Source organism: Neophocaena asiaeorientalis, unplaced genomic scaffold (assembly GCF_003031525.2).
Source record: "Neophocaena asiaeorientalis asiaeorientalis breed wild unplaced genomic scaffold, Neophocaena_asiaeorientalis_V1.1 scaffold26, whole genome shotgun sequence".
NCBI lineage: Eukaryota > Metazoa > Chordata > Mammalia > Artiodactyla > Phocoenidae > Neophocaena > Neophocaena asiaeorientalis.
In genome coordinates, this window is record NW_020173108.1 from 7,683,021 (window position 1) to 7,700,413 (window position 17,393).

Here is a 17,393-nt window from a genome sequence, read left to right on the forward strand (position 1 = left end):
ATTGAACAGTAAAAAATAATCACTCATAGTTCGATATCTAAGAATAAAAATGTTAAGGTTTACTATTTTATAAATAAATAGCTTTGGAATGATTTTTTGTAATGATTATTTGTAAAGATCATATATTTATAAAATTTTGAATTCTATACTTCTTAAACTAAGCATTTTGTCTATAATCAGTCTTAATTAATTTTTAATTAATTTTTGGCTGCGTTGGGTCTTTGTTGCTGTGCGCGGGCTTTCCCTAGTTGCGGCAAGCGGGGGCTACTCTTCGTTGCAGTGCGTGAGCATCTCTTGCAGTGGCTTCTCTTGTTGTGGAGCATGGGCTCTAGGTGTGTGGACTTCAGTAGTTGTGGTGCGTGGGCTTAGTTGTTCCAAGGCATGTGGGATCTTCCCAGATCAGGGCTCAAACCTGTGTCCCCTGCATTGGCAGGTGGATTCTTAACCACTGCGCCACCAGGGAAGTCCCTATAATCATAGTCTTTTTTAAAAAATTAATTAATTTATTTTTAACATTTTTATTGGAGTATAATTGCTTTACCATGGTGTGTTAGTTTCTGCTTTATAACAAAGTGAATCAGTTATACATATACATATGTTCCCATATCTCTTCCCTCTTGCATCTCCCTCCCTCCCCCCCTCCCTAAGTTTTTCTTAGTTTCCATATATATGTGTTAGCATATAGTATTTGTCTTTCTCTTTCTGACTTACTTCACTCTGTATGACAGACTCTAGGTCCATCCACCTCACTACAAATAACTCAATTTCGTTTCTTTTTATGGCTGAGTAATATTCCATTGTATATATGTGCCACATCTTCTTTATCCATTCATCCGATGATGGACACTTAGGTTGCTTCCATCTCCTGGCTATTGTAAATAGAGCTGCAATGAACATTGTGGCACATGAGTCTTTTTGAATTATGGTTTTCTCAGGGTATATGCCCAGTACTGGGATTGCTGGGTCATATGGTAGCTCTATTTGTAGTTTTTTAAGGAACCTCCATACTGTTCTCCATAGTGGCTGAACCAATTCACATTCCCACCAGCAGTGCAAGAGTGTTCCCTTTTCTCCACACCCTCTCCAGCATTTATTGTTTGTAGATTTTAAATCATAGTCTTTTAATTTGCCATAATAATCCATGAAATGCATAAGAGAAAGTATTCAATAACTACTGAATTGTGAAGCATCTTAGTTATTTCTAAGTGCTTGTCTATTTCAAATTAAACCACGATAGAATATTTTTCTGCATTTCAAATTATTTCCTTGGGATAAAGTTTCTGAAATTAAGTTTGTTGATAATTTAAAAATTGTTTGTGATTTTAAGAAATTTTTACAAACTTAAAGAACATGATAGAGTACATAATAAAACTTATGTGTTGACATATTGTTATGTTTGATTCAAATATTTTTCTTTAATAAAGAATAGATCAACAGATAAACTTGAAGCTCTTTGCACATGTCCTTCCAATTATAATAATTGTGGCATATATTATTTCCATTCATTTTTGTACTTTAACATACAAGAATGTAAAATTGCATTTTGCTGGGCTTCGCTGGTGGTGCAGTGGTTAAGAATCCGCCTACCAGTGCAGGTGACATGGGTTTGAGCCCTGGTCCGGGAAGATCCCACATGGCGCAGAGCAGCTAAGCCCATGTGCCACAACTACTGAGCCTGTGCTCTAGAGCCAGCAAGCCACAACTACTGAAGCCCACGTGCCTAGAGCCCGTGCTCTGCAACAAGAGAAGCCACCGCAATGAGAAGCCTGCGCACCGCAATGAAGAGTAGCCCCTGCTCGCCGCAACTAGAGAAAGCCTGTGCACAGCAACGAAGACCCAACGCAGCCAAAAAATAATAATAATAACAAAAAAATTTGTATTTTCCAGTCTATTTCCTAAAGTACATAACTAGGAATGGAATTGTTGGATATACCATTTAGTAAACAGAACTTATTAATTCTGTCTAATGATTAGTCATTTTTGTATTTTGGTTATAAAATCTGTCTCTACCACAAGATCATGTAGATATTGTTATACATTATTTTTTTAAAAATCTTACCGTTTTATCTTTAATACATATGGAAATGATTTTTGTTAGTGGTGTTAAGTGCAGGTCCAGTTTCCCTTTTTTTAATGTACATACCAGCTTGATCAACACCATGTATCGAAAAGAACATCCTTCTTCACTATTTCTCTAGTACAATGATTATGTAAATCAAGTGTCCACATATAGTGGGTATATTTCTGGGCTCTCTTTTCTGTTTCACTGGCCTCTTTGTCCCTTTTTAATATTACCACACTGCTTTAATGACTGTCACTTAGTGATAACATTTAATAGTCAACATGATAGATTTTTCCAAGTTTCTTCTTCTTCAGTGATATCCTGCATATCCTATTTAAAAATTAAAAAAATATTTATTGAGGTGTAGTTTACTACAATATTAGTTTCAGGTGTAGAACATAGTGATTCAAAATTTTTAGAGATTATACTGCTTTTAAAGTTATTATATTTATATTCCCTGTGCTGTACAATATATCCTGGTAGCTTATTTATTTTATACATAGTAGTTTGTATGTCTTAATCCCCTACCTCTATCTTGCCCATACCTCCTTTCTTCTCCCCACTAGTAATCTCTAGTTTGTTCTCTATATCTGTGAGTTTGTTTCTGTTTTGTTACGTTTATGTTTGTTTTATTTTTTATTCTCCAAATATAAGTGATAACATACAGTATTTGTCTTTCTCTGACTTATTTCACTAAGCATAATAACCTCCAGGTTCATCCATGTTGCAAACAGCAATGTTTCATTAATTTTTATGAATGAGTAGTAGTCCATTATATGTATATACCACATATTCTTTATCCATTCATCTATTGATGAACACTTAGGTCGCTTTCATATCTTGGTTGTTGTAAATGCTGCCAGTGAACATTGAGGTGAATGTATCTTTTCAAATTAGTGTTTTTGGAGATTTCCCTGGTGGTCCAGTGGTGCTATTCAGGGTCTCTTGTGTTGCCATACAAATTTTAAAATTATTTGTTCTAATATTGTGAAAAGTGCCATTGGTATTTTGATATGGATTGCATGGAATCTGTAGATTGCCTTGGGTATTTTGGTCATTTTCACAATATTAATTCTTCTAATCCATAAACACAGTATATCTTTCTATCTGTGTCATCTTTAATTTCTTTCATCAGTGTCTTAGTTTTCCCAGTACAGGTCTTTTACCTTCTTAGTTAGATGTAAATTTTTATAGAGGTACTGTCTATCTTTTCTTAGATTTCTTCCTATGTATTTGGTATTTGTGATCCTGCTGTAAGTTTTATGCACATATTGAAAAAAATATGTCTTCTCTAGCTGCTGCCAGAAGAAAGACAACTGATTTTTGTGTATTGATTTTACATATGGAAATACTGCTAAATTCTCTCATTAATTCTAAACATGTTTATCTCAGTCTCAATTTAAAAAGAATACTCTAAACATTTCATGATTAAGCATGATCTTTTTTGAAACTTTATCTGACACTTAAATTGTATTTTGTGGTGTTTTTTAAATTTAAATCTCATTAGACTTCATTACTATTTTAAGCAGTTAATTTTCCTTTATATTTTATTTATTGTTCATCACTTTCCTTGCTTTTCATTCTTTGTTACTTCTTAGATATGGTTTTTCTTTTGCCTGATGTACAACTTTTTTTTTTGGCCGCGCTGCGCAGCATGTGGGGATTCTAGTTCCCCAACCAGGGATCGAACCTGTGCCCTCTGCAGTGGAAGCATGGAGTCTTAACCACTGGACTGCCAGGGAAGCCCCAGATGTACAACTTTTTGAACTTTGCTTAGTGAGATTTCGTTGTTGAGAAAAATCTTAGTTTTTGTTAGTCTGAATATACCTTTATTTTATTCTTATTTTTGGAAGAAATTTAAAACTGAACATGGAATTGTCTTTGGTCTGTTATAACTTTTATTGTTTTTTCCCCCCAGAACATTGATGATATCATTCCACTAACAGCTTCCATTAGTGCTGTTGGGAAGTTAGCTGAAATTTTGATGTTATTTCTTTAAAGTTTAATCTGTTTTCCCCAACTTTGGGTGCTTTAAAAAATTTCTTATTCTCTTGTATTCTCAAATTTTACTATGATGTGTTAGAATGTAATTTAAAAAATATTCTACTTAGATTTCTTGCACCTTTTGTATCTGTGGACTGTGTCTCTCTTTTGTTATTCCTGAAAAAATATCAGATATTGTTCCTTTAGATATTACCTTGACAACCCATTCTCTCTTTTTCTGAGACTGTTGATTGAATGTATATTAGACCATCTCATTTTATATTTCATATCTTTTATTTTGTCTCCATTTTCTATATTTTCATCTCTTTCTACTGTATTTTGAATAATTCTGATATGTGCTCTGTTTTCCCATGACTAACTCTCTCTTGTTACCAATTTATACATTGAATTTTAAACACTGTATCTTACATTTCTAGCAATTCATTTATTTTTCTTCAAATCTTCTATGTAGACTTATAGTTTCTGGTTACCTGTACATACTTTTGAGCATATTGTGGAAATAAGTATGATGGTTTTATAATTTGTGTTGATCCAATGAATGGGGTATAAATCTATGTTGAGACTAATCTTCTCAGATATACGTGTATTTTTTTTTTCTTTCTCTTTCCTTCTCTGTTGAGCAGCAAGGCGGCCTTTTCTACAGCTCCCTGAGGTTGGGAGAAGGGATGGCGATTAGTTCTGATTGCTCTTACCTCGGATATTTAGTCAATGTGGAGGGAGTCTCCTATAACTTTTCCTCACCTTGAAAATCCTGGATTGATTTTTCTTACTGTGCAGTCATTTAGAAAACACACTTTGTTTTGTATCAGTGGCCTCTTGTATCAAGGTAAACCAGATTCTGCCCCTGGCATCAGCTGTTTGAGATGAAGCAGAGATCTAGATACCTTGCATGAAAAGACATTACGTTTGGTTTTTTTATGTATTGCCTGAATCGTCATAGACCTCGTACTGTATTTGCTTCACTTATTCTTCTTAGGAACAAGAGCTTTGCATGCTTAGTGTGCGTTCTGTTGGAGATGCATGTAGGGCTCCATGTAAATCCTTCAAGTGAGGTACTGAAGTCCACCCATTTCTGGACCAAAGGTTATTTTATATGTTTCTCACAGAAGCTGCTCTTGAGGGTTTTTCTTTTTTTTAATATCTGGAGACTGTAGTCTTCAAAGCTTCCTGAGATGTCAAAGCCTGAAATTTTTCCTTTTTATTAATGTTTTTGACTTTTATATTTAGTGAAATGTGCTCTACAAATGTGCTCTAAATATTTAAAATATTATGTATTTATAGTATATATGTATATAATAGTATTGATTTTGATATGTATACATTTATAATACCATATAGCTCTATAGTGTGGGCTCTAAATTGGTGCTGTCAGAAGCAGGAAGAAACTTTTCTACACTCATATTTATAGTCTTGTCATTTGTTTATTTGATCTGTGATCTGTAGTCTTTGTTTTTCATTTATCTGAATTACTATAATCTTTTAAGTGATTCTAATGGTTGAGACCTTGTAATTAAGTCTGTTAATTTTAACCTAGGACATCTGTACTTGTAGCATTTAGGTTGGCTACAAATGATTTAGCCCAAAATATGGTAATTTAGGAGCTGGGAGGCCATAAAGAGCATGAACACATTCAGTATATATATTGCAGTGTAATTTCCTTAGGATGAATTGCCCCAAATGCGATATCAGCAGCTACTTATGAGATTATCTGTATAAAGTAAGTAGGATCTTGCAAGATCTTAGAAACCACAGTCCTCTTATACTTGGGTGTACACCACTGTCTTGGCTCAGATCTCTAGATGGCAGGATATGAGAAGAGGATTAATATTTTAATACTAGATTTGCGGTATACAAATTCAATTCAGTGAAGCTGAAAAAAAAAAATAGGAAAATGAGGCAAAAAGCCTCGATGTATTACCACCCTGATCACTAAATCACAACTTGCCTTAAAGAGACACAGCAGAGCCTTGTCTATACTTGACATTTGGAATTTATCAAGACAGATTTCAAGAAAAAAAATATCAAAATGGACCATAAAATGGTGACTCAAAGAGGGGTATTGAGCTCTGCTCCTTCCTGTCCAGCATTTTCCTTGGTGAAGATTCACCCCAGAGGTGCTCACTCATCCATACTTCCAAGTTGTGTCACCCAGCCCTTGCTACTCCAAATGTGGAAGGGGAGGGGCAGCTCAGTGTTTGGGGGCATAAAGGTTATGTAGGCATCAAGTCAGTCTGAGACTCTGCACAATGTTTATGTCCAGTACAGCCACTAATCATGAAGGCCTTCATTTAGGGGAATGTTTTCAGACATCAGATTTTTCTTATCTCTAAACTCAACTCAGTGTCAGTTATTCACAGCTTAATCTAGAGGAAAAAGTAGAGTCATTGCCCAAGTGTCCTATAATAGTTATTCAGTCTTTAGTCTTCCATTGTCCTGGGAACCATGTTTTCCTACAATTATCCTTTTATGTTTTAAAAACTCTTTAGATCTGGGATGTTTTCAAGTCTGTTTCTCACCGTGCTGCACCCCCAACACATTCACCAAAGCACTAAACTTTTCATTAGCCATGGAAGGAGGCACATCGTATCCCAAATGTTGTCCATTACCCCCCTTTATCCTCATGGAAAGCTGATGTCAGGATCACAAAAAAGTGATGTGCTAATGAAATGAGTCTTTCCTCCATGGCCTGCCATTGGCTTCAAAAAGGATATAATTGAAAGTTAGTCCCATAGAGCGCCAATGACGATGATCTGAGGAACTATCAGTCAGTACTTCATGAGTGGCCGTTTGTGCTAGTATTTCAGTCTATTTATGATAAACTATGATCACCAATGCAAAGACTGCTAATTGTCCCTCCTCCCATACCAGTTTTCTCCTTCTTTTGTATTAATAGAAGTTGTATTTGGACACACGAGCAACCGTTAAAGAATACAGTTCTCAGCTTCCGTTGTTTCTAGATGTGGTCATGGGTATAATCCTGGCCAGTGATGGATCAGCAGAAGTGATATGTACCACTGGCATTTTGTGCCCTTTTAAAAGGAGTAGTATGTTTTCCTGTTCCTCTCCGTGTCTCTTCCTTTTAGTTGGAATGAGGATGTGATTGCAACAGCTGGAGCAGACATCTTAGACCATGAAATAAAAGTTGTATGTTGAGGATAGCAGAGTAACCAGGTATAAAATGTCAGATACCAATACCCTGGAGCCGCCATATCAAGCCTGGATTGCTTATCTTGGTCTGCCGCATGAAAGAGAAATGAAGGTCTATCTTGATTAATTTATCATAATCTTGTCCTTTTAATAGCAGTTAAACTGGTTTCCTCACTCTTGAAATAAATGTTTCTGGGTGTTTTTTGAGGTGAATTTTCTAGAACGAAGCCTCCAAGCACTGCTCCATAGCTTTGGTTATCACATCAGCTTTATTCTATCGCCAGATGACTCATTTACTATGCAACTGAATAAGAATTAATTTGTTTTTAAGCCTTGATCCAGTTGGATGAGTAGGGAAGGGTTGGCTATAATGGCCTACATCCTAGGCGATTGTTCCAAAACATAGTGAAAGGATGATCATTCCCTTGTTCATGTACAGTATTGAAATTATTGTTGTTATTAATGTTCCTCCACTGACCCTGCTGTGTTCACTCAGACTTGCTGACCCCACTTCCTAACATCTCTATCTCCACCTGAGGCAGCTGATTCTTAGGGTTCTCTGGCAGACACCCAACTTACAGAAGGAGAACAAGTGTTGCCAGGTCCTACTCCATTTCCTTCTTGGAGATACTGCTACTCTTACAATTTTGGTGAGATCTTCCCCAAGAAGGAGTGTCCTTGATTTCATCAAACCATTCTTTGTAGCATTAGAGGAAGATGAACCCATTTTCAACTTCTCTTTGAAGAGACAAAGTTCGAAATTCTTCTCTAAGCAAAAGAATGCAGGCAGAGGTTATCTATCTTTAGTAGTTAAATATGTCACCTTGGGTACTGTTACCATGCCAGCCAATCAGTCCTTTCTGGTATTAATAATTACATTTAAAAAGAGATGACATTGAACTTTAGAAGTCTAGATGTTTCTTACAGACAACCTTGAAAGGACCATTGACTGTTAAATGCAGAATAGAATGATTCCAAATAGAAGAGCATTCATTTAGAAAAGGGACTAGGTTTTTATTCTTGTCAATATTTTTTTTAGCCTTCAGTTTCTTCCAAATGGTTTTCTGTTCAAAATTCAGTCTGTATTAACAGCCCCCTTGCCCCTTATCTGTTTAGAGTTCTCTTTATTCGTAACTACCAAGAAGGAGGGTTTGCGTTTTCAGGGCTTAAGACAGTATTCCATTTGCTAAGACTGAATCAAAATTTAAGATCTAAAGAAAAACAAGGACCTAATAAAAGAATATATCAAACCATAGATATGATGTTTTCAGAAATGAATCTGAGTGGCAATTTCTGGCCTCATACCATAAAGCCTGTTGGATATCCACAATATGAAAATGCTGTAATCAATTACACAGGTATCAGGAACAACGAAATATATTTTCAGTGTCTGACTTCAAAAGTCCATACCCAAGATCAGTGTATCACAGATGCTAAATTTAGGGGAAGCATTTATAGAGTAAATTTATATATATGGCCATTATCACCGACTCTTTTTTTTTTCTTTTTGGCCGCACCGAGTGGTATGCGTGATCTTAATTCCCCCACCAGCGATTGAACCCATGTCCCCTGCAGTGGAAGTGCAGAGCCCTAACCACTGGACTGTCAGGAAATTCCCACCAACTCTTAATTTATGCCTTTCAGATTAATAAGTCTGTTCCTGAATTCCTTACACATTCAGTTGTATCATATACATACCTGAAAGGGCTAGACCATTCTTTAATTGTGCTGGTACTTCTGGTTTTTAGGAAGTACCAGCCAAGTTAGTTGTTAGTCAAAATTTCTATCTGTTTCAGTTCCATTTTTTCACCTTCCCATAATACCAAACTTACCAAAGGTATATCCAGATTAATTTTTTAATTCATCTATTTATTAGCACTATCAAATCTGGATTCTGTTTTTATTTATCTAGTAAAAGTACTCTCTTAATGATCTCTACTGACTTCCTAAACATTAACTCTAATGATATTTTCATTGTCCTTACTCTTTATCTCTGCAAGATGTACATTTTTGACCATGGTCTGCATCTTCAATCTATTCTTGCTTGGTATCTCAGTCTAGGATTGTTTGTTTGCATGGAACAGGCACACATTCAGCTTAACTGAAGCAAAAGAAAAATGTAATGGAAGGATGTAGGGCTGTCTTGTGGAACCTGAGAGTGGAAGGTATAGCCAGGTCTCATTTATTCATTCAGTGTCTCTAAGAGACAATGGAGATAAAATGATCAACAGGTATAGTCTGTATCTATACTAGACTACAAACTCTGGCTGTACATCAGTAATTCATCCAAAAAACATGGGTCAGGGCTACGATGGTGAACATATTGCTATAAAACTACATACCCATAAAGAAGAGGCATATAACATTAACTAGTAGTCCGTGACAGTTGTATTGCATAATACATGCTGAAAGACCATCATCTGTAAATCACGCTTATAAATTAATACGTAAAATATTCTCCATTTTTCTGACAGCCAACAAATAGAGCAACCCCTACCTATGCAGTAGTACCCTTATTATCTAGTTAAATGGTGCCAAAATATATGGAATAAACAGTGAGCACGTTCTATATTCATTAAGTGGGATCAGAGAAAAAATTGCAAAGGAAAAGCAAACAAGATATAATGCAGACAAAGGCATATCGTGAAAAACATGACAGAATACTAACATATCTTTTTCTAAAGCTCTGTGCTTTGGGGTATTTTGTTGTCTTGAACAACATTTCAACAAAAGCCACCTCTTGACTCTGCATAAACTATCAGCTCTGACATCAACTAATTAAAAATATTAGCTAATTATTTAAAATCCCTGAAAGAGAGGATTGGATTGGCCTAGAGTGAGCCAGATGTCTACTGTGACCCTATCAGCTATGGCCAGGGTAGGGGAGGATGGAGCCAAATGGTGCTAATGTAGAAGTTAGACCCACTGGCCCAGCAGGGAATATGAGTGATGAACAATTATCAGAGAAAGTTTACACCCCAAATTGTACAAATATTTGAATTCCATTGTAGTATTTCCCTAAATTGCCTATCATATTTACCATTCTTTTCCTCTTGCCTCCTACCTGTAGGATTTGTCCAAAGATCTCCCTTGTTTCTTTTTTCTCAGTACTCTTCCTCTTGAGATTTCATAGCTTTGAGTATGTAGGTGAATCTTAAGTCTTTATTTCCAGATCTTATCCACTTAATGTCTGCCTCACAAGTTCAGTTGGATTATAGACCTCTCCACTTGGTTGTCTCACAGGTAAATCACAGTCAGTACATCCAGAATGGCACAGATCATCTGCCCAGAGTTTTCCATCTAATTGTCTTGATGCCAACTCTCTACTACTAATCATGTTGGCCCCAAACCATAAGATTATCTCTATGTCCACCCTCACAGTTTCTTTTCTCACATCCTGGTAGTCATCGAGCCCTATTGATTTAACTTCCAACTAATCTCTCACATTCATTTACTTTTCGTCATTATTATTGCCCAAACTGTAGTTCAGACCTTTATTACTTCTTACCTAAATTGTTCAAATAATTGTCCAACTGTTTACCAGTAGTCACTCCTCACTCCAAACCATTCAACATCGGACTTTAAGTTTAGTCATCCTGAAGCACAGCTGTGATCTCATCACTCTTCTGCTGAATAACTCTCTTATTTATCAAATAAAACTCAAAAGTCTATGTGTGATATAGAATTGGTGCCCACTGTAACTAAGAGAATCTAAAATAGCAATGATACTTAAAAATAGTTTATTTCTCTGAATATAGTCAGTCCAGAGCTGGTATGGTGATCCAGGACTTAGATTCCTTTTAACTAGTTGGTCTGCTGCACATGACTTAACTCTTAAGGACATTTCATGTTCTATTATGGCTGCTGAAAACCCAGACATCACTGTTGTGCTTCATGCAGCAGAATAGAGGAAGGACAGAAGAAGGGTTTATACACTTTTTCAGGAGACTTCCCAGAACTCTCTGAATTTTACTTATGTTTTACTGGCTGAAACCTTAGACATCTGTGCATACCTAACTGCAAGCAAGAATCTTTTAGTAAGAAAGGGAGGAGAATAGATACTGATGTAGGTAGCTTTAAGTCTTACCATTCAGTGCCATTTGTATGTGTCTCAACCTAACATTTCCATCTTCACTTCCTATCTTGATTTTAAGCATTCTGTCTCTCTATGCTACATTAAGACTGTTCTTTTTTTTTCTTTCTTTGTTTCTACTTGTGTTAGGGTAAATATGAAGCAACTATAAAAAGAGGTCTCTAATTTCAGAGGCTTAAGTAAGATAGAAGTGTATTTATCTGACATATGAATCCAGTGGGTCTAGGCTGACAGGGTAGCTCTGCTTTTGGGGTCAGTGAGAAACTCACAACTCTCATTATCTCATAGTTGTACTGATCTGCCTAATCAAAGCCAGTTCAGCATCATTTTTGTGTTCCAGTCAACTGGAAGGAAAAAAGGGTTTTATTCTAGGGAAAGTGGCCTGTCTTTAAGTTAAAGATGACCTGAAATTTGCATATATTGTATCTCCTCACAACCTGCCAGAAAGACTGGGAAATATAGGCACTAGCTGCGTGATCATGTGACCAGGAAGAAACAGAGAAAAGATTTTGAAAGGATAACTGCCATTCTGTCACATTCTAGTTCCTGTCTTCATATCAAGGTACAGCTCAAGTGCCACTTTTGCAAAGAAGCTTTTTTGAATCTTTAACCAGAAACAGTAATTCTTATAATTAACAGTTATCCAGTGCTGAATCTATGTAAGGAACTAGACAATGTGTTCCAGTTCATTGTTTTTCAAAATTCTGCAAATTTTGTCCTCATTTCCACAGATGGACAATTATAGCTCACACAGATTAAATGATTAAGCAAAGATTATAGCATCAGGAAGTGTTGGAATCATGACCTTCTAAACTCGTCACAGGATTTTATTTCCTTTCTTTTTTTTCTTCAGTGTGTCTCCTTTATGTTACATCATTTGTGATTTGTCTCACTTCCCTCCTAGAATGTGAATTTACTGAGGCCAGGCCTGATTCCTCTCTTAGCCCACATTATATCTAGTGAAATATCTTGTATGTGGGAGGCTTTCATTAAATGTTTATTGAACAAATGAATTGTCAGCTAAAAAAAAGTTCTGAATTCACAGATAACATAAAGTCATTTGGATTGATATCCGTGAAGTCAGAAGACTTCAGTATATTTCCCTTATATGAAATTGGCATGATGACCTTAATTCATTACGTTTCCACAGGACTGTACTTATATACTTACAGTAGATTACATTTATCTTTGTGAAATCCTTTGATAGTTTGAAGAAATTAGAATGTGTGAAGTTAAGATATATTTTCCTTTCAAATGCCTATATTTACTTTTTCAAGTTTCCTTTTGCTTCTTATCATGGGTTGTGTTTATCATTAAATGAGTATTAATTTGTATAACCCCTATTTGTGATGGGCAAGAAATAGTTAAAAAAGCTATATTTATTTCCTGTTAAATATTTATTGACATGAGCTGAGGGAGTCCAGTTAAGGTACTCAGTCTCTGTACAGGAAGCTGGAAAGCATTAGCTTTCCATATTTTTAATGATTCACTACAGGCCTTAACCATACTGAAAGATAGTTGACAAAACTAAAATTATTTATAAAATATATTCTAAGCATAGAAATTGTATTAGATATTATTTTTACCCTGAGGCTTTACTCTGCTTTAAAAATAAAGTGATACAAATGCATTTTTCTCTATATCCATTTTCCCTTGGCTATAGTGTGTGTATTTGTGTGTTTGGAGTGTCTATAGTGTGTGTATTTGTGTGTGTGTGTGTGTGTGTGTGTGTGTGGCTGTGTCTTTGTGTGTTTGGAGGGGTTTCTGTGGTCGGTGGTAGGGAAATCTGCTTAAACGAGATGGTTTTAATTTGAGTTTCCCTATTTATGATGTTAATCATTGTTTCACATAGTTATTGGCCACATGGATTTCTTCTTTTGTCAATTACCTGTTCAAGCCTCTTCTCTATGTTTCTATTGTTTGGGAGTTCTTCATATATTCTGGTTATATTATGGATATGAGCTCTCTGTCACTTACATGTGTTGAAAATATGTTCTTCCATTTGAAGTTTTGCCTTTTAATTCTCTTAGGATGTCTTTTTTTTTTTTTTTAAACATCTTTATTGGGGTATAATTGCTTTACAATGATGTGTTAGTTTCTGCTTTATAACAAAGTGAATCAGCTATACATATACATATGTTCCCATATGTCTTCCCTCTTGTGTCTCCCTCCCTCCCACTCTCCCCATCCCACCCCTCCAGGCTGTCACAAAGCACCGAGCTAATATCCCTGTGCCTTGCGGCTGCTTCCCCCTAGCTATCTACCTTACTACGTTTGTTAGTGTGTATATGTCCACGACTCTCTCTCGCCCTGTCAAAACTCACCCTTCCCCCTCCCCATATCCTCAAGTCCGTTCTCCAGTAGGTCTGCGTCTTTATTCCTGTCTTACCCCTAGGTTCTTCAGTGTATCTGTGGGGAGGAAGGCGATCTCCGCGTCTTACTCTTCCGCCATCTTCAAGGTCCCCCCTCTTAGGATGTATTTATATAGATATATTTACAAACAGAGGTGGTAATCAAAATGTTTAACTATCGATATAGTTGGAGATTGATAAATCAGAATAGTGTGCACCTACTAAATATCAGGCGTATGTACAAGGATTTTAAAAAATTACAGCATCAGTTAGCATGGCCAAAATTATACTGGAAGTGATGGGAAGTGTCAGTCAATAAAGACATTGTTGCGTTTGTTGGGTACATCCATACTACTGCATGTTAGGATCAGTTGAACTTTAATGTCTGATAAATTTAATGAAGAAAGCATGCTACAGTGTTGCATACATGGTTCTATTTACTAAAAACAGTACACATAGGTTGGTTTATATTTGTGAGCATTGAGAAAGGTACGAAGGAAACACACTGACCCATTAATCTTGGCTATTTCTAATGGGTAGAATTGGAGACGGTAGGGTAGGGATGCATCCCTGAATGTTTGGTTTGTTATAAACAGCACTGTTATGTTAATACTTTTAAAGAATCTAATTTCTAATGAGAATTAGAAAAATTTAAATGGATAAAGGGACTATCTTATTCCCATAATACTCTGTACAAATAGGAAGACTGAAGCTATTTTGGACTCTTCGCAAAGAGTAGGTCCATGTCGATCAACGATATGTCATCCCAGATGACTGTTGAGAAAGAGTTTTCAACTAACCTTTACCATATACATCTAACCTCATATCTCCAAGAGCAAGATAACAGGTAGACAAGAATGAAGTTATTCATTTCAAATGCCCAGTTCTAGCAGACTTTGTGAGTTCTAACACCTCAACTCTTCTGCTATTTCACAATACGCTGCTTGAGGGCAAGGTTGTTTGTTGGTTTCACCATTGTATCCCAGTTCCAAGGTTAGTAGCACCTGATACATAGAGATAGTCAATAAATGCTTACTGATTGAATAAATGCCTACTTTAGGGTGGCAGTTAAAGAGCTGGTCATTTCATTAATTGTTCTTCACTGGGATATATATTTGGCTCTAGTTTACAGAGCATCATGGTTTTATCTCTGCTTATCCTGTGATCATGTGGCACTGTGATTAATTTTACATACATCTGTCTTCCCAGTTGGACTATGAGTCACTCAGAGGCAAAATTTGATTTTTATTCATGTTTTTTTTCCTATATGCCACAGAGCAACTAATTCAGTAAATACAGTAAGTCGTTGAAAGATGTTTTATTTTCTCAGATAACTCCTTTTAATCGTATGACTCCAACAATTATTTTATCACATAAACAACTCATTGACTCTACTACCCATTTTCTATTCCTCTGATATCACTTTTGATTCCATGCCATTTTAAACGCTGTGGTACATCATTATAATCACTTTACTCATTCTCTTGCATACAGCCTCAACTTTTCTCACTTCTCTTTGAAATACTTGTCTACCCTCTCTACACTTTGCCCATGGGATCCTTTCCATTCACAAGGCTTTAAATGCCATATGTGTGCTAATGACTCAAAAATTGATATATTTAGCCTGAACCTTTCCCCCAAATTCAGACTCATATCTAACTGCTTACTCTGCGTCTCCATTTGGATGGCCATGGTCATCTCAAACATAACATGTCCAATATTGAACTTATTCTCTACCCTCACCTCAAATCTGCTCCTCTAGCAACCTTTCCCTTCTTGGTAAACAGCAATTCTATCCTTTCCATTACTCAGTTAATCATGACTCCTTTTTTTTTTTTCTCTCATGCCTATTTCTAATTCATTGGGCAGTCTGGTTGGAGCTGATGTCAAAATATATCCATTATCCAAACTCTTTGCTTTAATTACTTTGCTATAATTCTGATCCAAGCCAAATTACCTCTCAGCTAAGTGTATATGTGCTCTCTCCCTTGCTACCTCCCCACCCTCCAGCTCTCAACACAGCATCGGAATGATCCTGTTAAAATATAAGTTGAATTATGCCACTCATCTTATCAAAACCCAGCAATAGATTCCCATCTCATCCAAAGTTAGTATGGCTCCTTGTCACCTCTCTGACCTTACTACATACATCTTTTCTGTCTTGCCTACTTTACTTCAGCCACAGTTCGACTGATTCCACTTGCACGGAGGGAATAATGCTTTAGCTTAAATTGAACCAACACTGAAATATGTGAGGAGATAAATCAGTCTTCAACGTAATGAAGCTATGCTGGATTTTTTTCAAAGGCTACAAAGTTCTTCAATATCATGAGAATTAGATTTCTCAATCCAAGAGTATGATAAGATCAATCTAGGAGACCTGTGTATGTGTATATATATATATATATATACACACATACATATACACACACATATACATAAATATTTTACTGATTTTTGTGTGTGTGAAACTTTCTCATTAAGGTAAAGTGCTTTTTCAGAAAATAGATACACTTAGCCACTGGATGTTTGATTAATTATTTGGAAGTGATAGCTATAATTATTGATTTTTGTTTCTTTTTTGGTTTAGGCCACCATTTTCAATCACAAAAGAATTCATCTTGAGACCCAACCAAACAAAAAATCCAAAAGAGGAGGAAGAACTGTTGGACATAGCTAGAAAAAACCTTATCAAATGTAAGGTAATGGCACACTATTGGTTACTTAGTATGTGAACTTTCTCTTCCAGTTGGTGGATGATTACATGTTCTAAAATATTGAAAGAAAAAGATAAGAATACACCTTTCTTTAATCATAAGTAGGCATAGTTAAAAATACTAATGCAAATTAAAGTTAAAACTTATGACCAAATTATTCAATGTCAAATGGCTTTTTGGATGAAGATTCTTCATAAATTATTGGAGAATATGGTTGTTGGCACTAATCCAAGAGCCCACAGCAAAATATCAACGGCTGGTAAATAAATTTTTGTTTATGAAAATTACACTTTTTACTAAAAAAATGTTAACTGATATATGATGTTTCCTAAAGAGGAAAGAAAGGTCTCCTAAACATTCACTATACATGCACAGAGTACTCTGTTCTTTCTCTGTAACAAACTATTCACCTAACTTGTAGAAAACACATTCTTTAAGAATATGTCATTAATTCGCAAAATTTCAAACACATATAAAAACAGAACAGAAAGTAAAATAAGTCCTTCTTTTACCTTTTCTTTATTAGATCCAGTTTAAGTTTTGGCAGAGAAATAATATACATATGATTTTGCTTTAACACTAGATAACTGGTGAAATAAAAGCTGCACAAAACTGAAGCATAAATTAAGCCAACTTTTTTTTGTGGCTGTTGTTTCCCAGCATTTTGACTCATGATTGACCATATATTTTAAAAATCCATGAAAAAAGTTGATTAGAAAAAAGAATATACTTGATTAGCTTTGCATGCAGATAGTTGCCAGCAGGTGCATTCATCAGTGAGTTTCTCTTCAGTTGGCCAACTGGGGCAGCCCCAGGAATGGTCACATTAATATAAGGGGAGAAATCTCCATATCTCTTTTATGTTCACTAACCAGTCCATCCACAGTGAAGTAGCTGGAGTGCTCCAGAAAATTGGCATCAAACTATTTTTTTTCGATATGGTTACCCTTTTAAAATCAGAGATGCATTCTCTTGGTGAGGAAATGAGACAGAAATAATCCCTAGAAAGAGAGTGAAAA

At 35.8% G+C, this 17,393-nt stretch overlaps 1 protein-coding gene across 1 annotated transcript in view; it reads left to right on the forward strand.

The window, feature by feature from the left end:
• TMEM232 (transmembrane protein 232) overlaps positions 1-17,393 on the forward strand; it is a 250,664-nt gene that overhangs the window by 10,366 nt on the left and 222,905 nt on the right. The window contains 1 exon segment of the mRNA XM_024743356.1: positions 16,248-16,359. Within this exon segment, the coding sequence (XP_024599124.1) occupies positions 16,248-16,359 (112 nt within the window).